Source organism: Astyanax mexicanus, chromosome 13 (assembly GCF_023375975.1).
Source record: "Astyanax mexicanus isolate ESR-SI-001 chromosome 13, AstMex3_surface, whole genome shotgun sequence".
NCBI lineage: Eukaryota > Metazoa > Chordata > Actinopteri > Characiformes > Acestrorhamphidae > Astyanax > Astyanax mexicanus.
In genome coordinates this window covers 52,206,597-52,216,021 of record NC_064420.1, presented here as the reverse complement: position 1 = coordinate 52,216,021, position 9,425 = coordinate 52,206,597, and the positions used below count along the sequence as shown (strand labels likewise).

The 9,425-nt window shown below is 39.4% G+C and overlaps 1 protein-coding gene across 1 annotated transcript; it reads right to left on the bottom strand.

Annotated features, from left to right (window-relative positions):
* Nucleotides 1-2,723: 2,723 nt before the first annotated feature.
* On the bottom strand, nucleotides 2,724-8,089 carry kcna10a (potassium voltage-gated channel, shaker-related subfamily, member 10a). Its single transcript, XM_022662340.2, has one exon. It carries the CDS (start codon nucleotides 7,949-7,951, stop codon nucleotides 6,233-6,235), a length of 1,719 nt encoding a protein of 572 aa, XP_022518061.1. The 5' UTR covers nucleotides 7,952-8,089; the 3' UTR covers nucleotides 2,724-6,232.
* Nucleotides 8,090-9,425: the final 1,336 nt, after the last annotated feature.

Below are 9,425 nucleotides of genomic sequence, written 5' to 3'. Positions count from 1 at the left end.
AAATGAGGAGTTTCTTTAATTTTACCAAATTAAAAACCTCTGGAATATAATCAAGAGGAAGATTGATGATCACAAACCATCAAACCACCAAACTGAACTGCTTGAATTTTTACACCAGGAGTAAAGCAGCATAAAGTTATCCAAAAGCAGTGTGTAAGACTGGTGGAGGAGAACATGATGACAAGATGCATGAAAAAACTGTGATTAAAAACAGGATTATTCCACCAAATATTGATTTCTGAACTCTTAAAACTTTATGAATATGAACTTGTTTTCTTTGCATTATTTGAGGTCTGAAAGCTCTGCATCTTTTTTGTTATTTCAGTCATTTCTCATTTTCTGTAAATAAATGCTCTAAATGAGAATATTTTTATTTGTAATTTGGGAGAAATGTTGTCTGTAGTTTATAGAATAAAACAACAATGTTCATTTTACTCAAATATAAACCTATAAATAGCAAAATCAGAGAAACTGATTCAGAAACTGAAGTGAAATCTTCAGAGCTGTATTTTAACACCACTAGGACTAGAAATAAACAGTACAGTTTGTGTTCAGAATGAACCAAAATAGAAAAAAATATATTTAATTTATGAAGCCCTACTTAACACCCCTCGACCTTCACACTGAGAGTTCAGATCTCACCCAGACCTGTGTGTGGAGAAGGGTGTCTGTCTGTCGGAGAGTGAGGCAGTGATGGAGTGATGGACAGAAGGAGCGGAGTGATGGAGAAAGCGAAGAAGGTGCAAAGATCTTTCCGTTTCTGATGGAGGGGAAAAAGAGGTGGAGTTCGAGTTTCAGCGAAAGATGATCCAGTTACTGCAGCTAATGAGAGAGTCTAGTATAACTGCAACAAAGAGAGAGAGAGACGTTAAGCTTCTGTAGGATCAGTGGGAGGAGCTAAACTGTATGACATTGCACAAGGTGCATTGTGATGCTCATCACTATCTTACCCCCCACCAACAGTCTATTCTCACTCCTTCCTCCTGTCTGGTTTAAACAGCAGCAGATCTTCTGAATATATCTACACTGATGGGCGTGGTGTTCTGGAAATGAGGTGTGTTCAGGTACATTTCTGGAGTTTTATCTTGTTTATCTTGGTAACAGAAAACACAGGAGCTCCACTGACTGAATACAACCTAGACAGACGCCAACAGTCAGACGTTCATCACTATCTCAGTAACACAGGCGCCGTGCCGAGCCGAGCGTACACCCCCACTTATTACACACACATGAACACACAGCAGCACAAACCCAACTTTTACATCAACAATAAACAGAATAGTAAATAAAATAACATTGCTGTTCCCGTAAATGAGCTGCTGGAGCTCCTTCACAGCGTCAACCAGCAGCTCAGTTTCCTCTGCTGAGAAGAGTTTGTTGAACATGTCCAGGTAGCTGCACCGTTACAATAGCAATCCACCAAAGACAGAGCTCACCTGATCTACTCTTAAAGAGAATGATGAGCAAGAGACACTCTGATTGGTTTATTATTTCACGTTACGCCCAAAACATGATTAATCACACCCATCATTAATTAAGAGAATTAGTACATGACTTTTGCTTTGTGTTTTGAGACACGCAAGGTGTACTTTTCCCGTCGTTACAATGGCAAAGACACTGATACACCCTAAATGCAGCTTAACAGTGCAATTTTATTGACTCACCTATAGATAAAGCTAAAATACCTGGAAATTAGCTTACTTTTGGGTAGTATACCTCCTGGTGAGAGATCCTTGACTGCTATACACAGCTCTACAATGCACTTTGACTATATGAAGGAGTGTGGGGGGGGGGGCAATAGGTTTTGTTGCTCTTGCTCATGAATATTCATACATGCAAACATATTGCCTTTGATTGGCTAAAGACATTTTTACACTAATAACAGTCTATACAGTGTCATATGTTACTTTATAACATGTGTAATAATGCCCTGCTAAGTGCAGTTCAGCCACTGATCTAGTCTTAGAGTCTCTGTAAAACAACAAATCCACCGGAGATCCTATTTAAACCTATAGTTACACAAAGAGGTGGGGAGATTCCAGATCCAGAAAGATTTTTACTTTTAACTAGTGTAAACAGAACTGTTCTAAACATCTAAACACCTACCTATCTCAGTTGTACTTGGCTGGTGGTGTTTTTCCTCCATAGACTAATTCTAACCATTTGTTTCTTTGCTCTGAATTACTGGGTAAAGTATATAAACACTGATGTGTTATTCGCACAAATAACACAGGAATGAACTGCATGCTGTTCCTAGCGCTGTTAGTTATCTCCTATCTGACGAGACGGAGTCACTGCCCGGCTTCAGCTCTGTCTGTGGGCGTTCCCGAGCTGAGGTGGGCGGGGCCATGAATACTAATTGACGGGTTGATGTAGACACGGTGCTTTTCCTGATCGACTCGTTTTTCTGAATATTTTCTTTTACCAGTTACTGCAGACAATGAGGAAGAGGAAGAGTTTCATCATGTGCAGCATCATAAACAACTCAGAGACCCACTGTATTTCACAAACAACAAGAAAAGGAGGTTTTTAGCAGAAGGACACCTTTAAAATGTGAATTAATGCTGAATTAAGGCTCATTTAAATCAGTTTAAAACAGATTAAAGCAGTTACATTAACGACAGGACAGCTTCAGTTCAGATCACAGTGTATTACACATCAGCAGTGAGTCCATTATTCATATATATGATATATACAATACTTACACTCCTACTACTGTAACACTGAACAGCCAATCCAGTCTGATAAAATACCATCAGATTAAACCCACTGTATACAATATACAATCAATACAGCAATTACTGCGCTTCAACCAATCAAATTAACAGAGATTAAAATCATGAGATCATTACTAACATCCCCAGCATTCATCTCCTGTATCTGTAGTGAATTAAAACACATTTCCCTGAAGAGAAAAAACTCAAAACTCACTAAAAACACTTTTAACAATAGTGAATTATTATTACTGTAATAAAGAATTTCCTTCTTTATTCTGAGAAAACATTGTCAGGATAAAAAACTCCAGAGTTCTCCAGTAAAGAGATCATTAACCCCTGTACAGAAGTGTTTATGAGGGTCATCAGTCATCCAGGTCATGGTGTGCTGTGATTAGATATTAGGGAAACATGCTAAGCTAATGCTAAGCTAATGCTAAGCATGTTTCAGCAAGGGTTTCAAAGCAATGCCTCCGCCAGTACATTCTTCTTTAAATTGTTTGTTAAGGAGTGTAAATCTGTGAAATTCCCTGCTCATTCCCCAGTCCCATTTCCTCACGCCAGGTTGCCAGGTATGGAACACAACATCAGGTAAACACAGAGTGCTGCAGCCTCGCCATCCTTCTAAAAAGCTTAATAAGCAGAGATAAACATCAGCAAATATTGCTAATGCGTTTGATATATTGAGAAGCTGAGAGCCCAGAAGGACTACAAGACGCATGCTTAGCTTTACTGAGCTACATCTAAAATTAGCTAGCGTTTGCAAGGTAATTTATCCCAGCTGTTAGTTAGTAGGAATGGGCATTTAAAATCTATTTCACATTTGAGTTTTTGCAGTTTTCACACTCAGTGCTCTGCATTTAGCTGGGTTATCAAAGTGTGCAGCGAGTGTTCGAGTGAGGTTAAGTAATCCAGACTAGTGCTGGCTAATGTTGTTATGCTAACATAGCATGCTAACATGAACTGCTATCAGTCAAAGCAGAGGAGCAGACAGAATACAGCTGTTTATGTTTACCTGAGCTTACCTAGAGCTGCTCATTTTCTCCTGAACAGGTTAGCACTGAGCTACAGCTAAGGATACCCTTAGGTTACCAGCTAAGGTTAAGGTTTTATGTGTTTCTGGTCTAAAATACAGTGAAACGTTTGGAAACAATTATTTTAAAATATTTTTAACTCATCCAAACTATGAAGAACAACATATGAAATTATTTATTAAAAAAAAGTGTTGAACAAACCAAAATATGTTTTATATTGTACATTTTTATTATCCTTTTAGAATTTCCTATTTGTTTCTTTTTACCTATATATATTATTCATATATTAACCATCAATTTAAAATGTGTTTGTCTTTTATTTATTAATTTATTATTTTTTACTACTTACTTTTGCTCCTTATTATTTCAAATTTCCTATTGAACGTTTTCAATCCCTTTTAAACTGTAAATGCTTGGTGGGATTGTAAATAATGTTTTTCCGAGGTCAGTCAACACGAATTTTAAGAACTTTGAAACCGCAAAGACCTTAAAAAACATTATAATGATGGAACTGGCACTGATCAGGACCCCTCTGTTGCAAATAACAAGTTAACAGTTTACTACATCATTCCTCATGTGTTTCTTCACAGTCTGGATCAATATAAAAACACTGAACTAGAAGATATGTTCAAACTTAAAACATGAAATATCTTGAGTTAATATCTTCTGTAATCAGATAAAATCCGCTGTAAAAATGAACATTTCTGTCCTGTAGTAATTTTTTTTTGGTGTGAAATCTCTCAGACTAATTATGGGATGTTGGGTTTGGGATGGAGGAGGAGGGTTTAGGAGATTTTATGGGATTATTATGAGATGATTGGTGTTTTAATACAGAGATTATGTAACACAGATGGGTTGATGAGCCTAAAATCTGCTACTCTCAGAATTAAAGCTGTTTATCCCCTAAAAAACACTCAGACTCTCAGAAACTCCGGATTCTGAACTGCCCAACTATACTCAACACCTTCAATAATGAAGAAATCCACATTCAGATACTGTAACCTGCACCACTGCTGCTCACACAGCCGTGCAAATGCACAAACACAGCTCGTCCAGTCTTAGTCTTTTACTTTTATTTCTTTTAAATATATAGATGGGATTGATTTCAGGGGGGTTTTGGGGTAATTTTCTATTTTATGGGTTTTTTTTATCCTCTGTGATTTTATTCTCGTCCAGAACGATCATGTTCGTGTTTTTCTCAGACGTCCTCTGAGAAAATTACAGGCTGAATTATCTACTGTTTTTCTCTGAACTCCGTGCTCCTCCGGTAATTTTAGTACCGTCCGGACGCACATCTCTGAGTTTTGTCTCCTCGCCTTTAATAAAATAGATATTGGGCGCTTTGGGCACTTTGGACGTGCCACAGTTTCCACGGAGATCCACGTCAAAAACACAACAGCGAGTGGAAATGGAGGAGCTACTGAACAGAACAGCGTTTTGTGATGTCATGCGACTGAGAAAAAAAAACTTCTAAAAACTCACTGATCCTCTTTATCACTAAAGAGTAGAAGTGTAAAATATTTTACACAGATACTAATCTCATCCAGACAGAGCTTTAGTCTTTTACTTTTACTCGTTTTAAATATACTGTATGCTTTTTCTTTTTTTTTTCATGATTTGTACATGATTTTTTGCTTGTATTGAGTTTGTATGTCCTTATATTTATCCCAATGTTTATGTAAAGATATGCAATACGTCGCTGTCCAATGAAGAACAAGTATCTCCATTTTTGTTAATTTTTTTCTCTACTACATAATTCAAACAGACAAACTGTTCCTTACACCGTGTCAAATTTTCTTGATGAACGGACCAATAGAAATACTTAAAAATGACCTGAAATAAACTCTTTTTACATTGATGTGCATTAAAAGTTTAGAAAGCTTTTTCTCTCTCCTGTAAAGTTGATATTTTGAGATGTGTAAGAAAGACTTGTCAGCAATGGGTGCAACTTAAAGTACCTGGATGCTGAATTCATTTTAGGGGTGTCAACAAACATTTGGACATTTAATGAATATCTCTTTTACGAAAAATATTTTTTGCTTGTGGAAGATTTGTAGCACCTTTAGTTTTAAGAGTAAAATCAGCTTTTTATTGATTAACTGTTGTTGATGTAAATAAATATTACAAGTTTAAGAACAGGTTGAGAATAAAGGCCACACATTTAAATACCTTGAGTTTTAAAACATATTTTGGGCTTAAGAACTTCAATCTGGGTTCGTAATTAAAGTTTGTGAAAGAAAACTTACATTAGATAATTTTTTACATCAAATAAAACCTGTTAATCATTCCAAGAAACTCCATTACATATGAAGTCAAACATGAGTGACTAGCGCATTAGCACACAGCTAATCATTAGCAGTCCGCTAACTCTGACTGGACTCTATATTCTGGAAACTATAATCGTATATATTCCCAATGTGCAAAACAAGCCGTACTGTTCTGTTTTATTCGTCCACTCTTACAGTAGCGACGCCGTCAGCGTCGTCAGTGCTTCGATTTCTCACTCCAGTTCCCGTTGGCCTTGTTGAGGGACGTGGTGCTGCCATGCTTTGTGGCGGTTCCTGATTTTGCGGCTTGTTCAGAAGCTTCGGCGAGGGGCTGCTTCTCTTCCTGCTCCGTCTCCCGGTGGTAGAAGTAGTTGAAGTTTGAGACGATGACGGGTACGGGCAGGGCGATGGTCAGTACTCCGGCGATGGCGCACAACGTGCCGACCATTTTGCCTCCCAGAGTGATGGGACACATGTCCCCATACCCCACTGTGGTCATGGTGACTACCGCCCACCAGAACCCATCAGGAATGCTGACGAACTGCGTGTTGGGCTCGTCCACTTCAGCGAAGTAGATGGCGCTGGAGAAGAGGATGACGCCGATGAAGAGGAAGAAGATCAGCAGTCCGAGTTCCCTCATGCTGGCTTTGAGCGTCTGGCCCAGAATCTGCAGGCCTTTCGAGTGGCGCGAGAGCTTGAAGATCCTGAAGACTCGAACCAACCTGATGATCCTCAGTATGGCCAGAGACATGTTCTGTCCGGTGGACTGGTTGGTGGCGGTTACCGTCTCGGTCACAAGGGTGACGAAGTACGGTATGATGGAGATGATGTCGATCATGTTCATGATATTGTTAAAGAACTCGCGCTTGCTCGGGCAGACCAGAAAGCGAACCGAGAGCTCAAAGAAGAACCAGATGATGCAGGCTGTCTCGATGATGAAGAAGGGGTCTGAGAAGGTGGCGGTGATGGTTTTCGGCGTAGCGCTGGGTGGAGAAAGCGAAGGGAATCCCATGTTGCCTGACCGGTTGAAAGGCATTCCCATGGTGGGAAAGATCTCGAAGTCCTCGCGGAACTCGGGAAGAGTCTCCATGCAGAAAATGACGATGGAGATGATGATGACGAAGATGGAGACCAGAGCGACGGCACGGGCTGCGTTGGAGCTTTCAGGATACTCAAACAGTAACCAGAACTGCCTGTAGATCTCATTACTCGGCAGAGGAACCTCAACCTCCTTGATGAAGCCTTCTTCCTCACGGAACTGTTCCATCGCTTCACTGCCCAGCTCGTAGAAAATGATCTCATCCGCAAAGATGTCCAAGGGGACGTTCGCGGGTCTGCGGATCTTTCCGCCTGACTGGTAGTAGTACAGGATCCCATCGAAGCTGGGCCGGTTGCGATCGAAGAAATATTCATTCCTCATTGGATCAAAGTAGTCCATCCTTTTTGAGGCATCTCCCAACAGAGTGTCAGGAAACTGGTCCAACGTCTTGAGCCGTGTCTCAAAACGTAGACCAGCAATGTTTATAATGATCTTCTGATCGCCATCATCCAGACCTCTCTTGTCCACAAACAGATCCTCGCAGCATTCTTTGGCCAGTTTGCTGAAGATAGTCTCGCTCTGAGTTCCTTCGCTGTTTAGTAAAAGTTTCCAGTTGGAAATTAGACTTGCACAACTCGCACGTCCTCGCCTGGTTTGAGGGGGTAAAATCGGCGATGGGGGCACCCCAAGAGTCTGCTGGCCTTTTTCTCTGTAGGGCGAAAACCTTTGGGAACACGTGTGATTGGTGCCCAGTCCACATTCTGACATATCGACAGTAAGGGCTGTCTTTTCATTAGGATAGTCCAGGTCATCTAGCTCGTCCACATTGCTGTTTATGTCCTCTAGGTTCTCGAAGTCCACTAAGGCCACATCCATTCTGCCAGCCTGGACAGTCATTTGACCCTCATCCGAAGAGATTAGTCCTCTGACTGGACAGAAGCACTGGTCAGCCTGCTAAATGGGTGCCCACCACTTAGCAGCTCCATAGGAAAAGTCATCACACAGCGGAAAAGTCCAAGCTTTGCAGAGACCTGCGAATTAAAGAAAAGAGAAAAGAACATGAACTGAGGTCCAAATCATCCCAACCAGGTGGTCTGTACCATCCCGGACGAGCCCCCTAATATTTAGAGTCATGTGTTGGTGCAGGAGATAGTGAGTTAACTCAGATTGTGATGTCTTAGCGAGCTGAAGTGTGCTGAACATTGTTCCTCAGAGGCTGGTCTCTGGAGGGAGGAGAGAACAACAGCTGTCGAAGGCGAGGAAACATATTTTGGGAGGTGTCAGAATCAGAGGGATTCTAAAAATGTCGTAAACTATGGGAGATATTTGAGTTGTTTCTGCTGTAGCTCTGTCAGTAAGTCCTAAAATAAGCGTTGGGCTAATTTTGTGAGGTATGTGAGACCCAGGTTTGTTTATTTAGCAATAATGGACAGTGTGTATTACAACATTAACACAAGTAATCGTCCCTGTTAACAAAATGCTCTTAATTATACTTGAAATGTAAGAAGTTTAGACATAAGTTTATGCACTTACTCAAATACTGTATGTTAAAATCACATTAAAACATTATGCTTCAAATGATTGGATGTAAACTTAGATTGCTTTTAAATAAGGTATGTAAAATATGTGCAATAGTTTATTTTTTGGAATACATTAAAACAAACAAGTTTTAAACAAGTTTTCTATAGGGATTGTTTTCTGCTGCACATTGCATATGTATCGCTCTATTATTTTAAAAACATGCAACAACTTAGCAAACGGCTAGCAAAACACATTTTAAAATAAAATAAAATAAATAAATGACAAAAAAGGAAATAAAGAATTTTCCAATCCACTCTGTCATCTTAAAGGGGCTAACTCCACCTCTTTCAAGAAAAGTAATCTCTAACATCACCAGTGACATCATAAGTGACATCACAGCCTTCACTCAGTTTTGTTAATATAACTTACTATTTCTCATTTGTCTCCATACTAATTTTAAATAGATAAATATTAATTACAGAAAAATATCACAGTAAAATTAATATGATGAACAATTAAAAACTCCTGCAGCTGTAGATCAAACATCAAACCACATTTCCATCTTTCACCAACATTCTCCACCCTGTCGCTCATAAAATAAACAAGAGTTAAAAATAAAAAAAATGTTTAAGGTGGAAAATATCATTTCTGTGTATTCTATAATTTAATAGAGTTAAAATAATAAAACATCATTAATGATGTTATGAGAAGAGTATTGTGGTCATGAGTGTGTTTATAGAAATACACAACGCCAGCAGGTGGACCCACAGTTCCTCACATAGATAAAGAGAGAGAGAGTATATAGAGATATAAAGAGAACGTTTATAGAGCTATAGAAGTAAAGAGAGAG

What these genes read in the sequence shown, in the direction of transcription:
- kcna10a (XM_022662340.2), bottom strand. Translation starts at nt 7,951, where the DNA reads ATGACTGTCCAGGCTGGCAGAATGGATGTGGCCTTAGTGGACTTCGAG.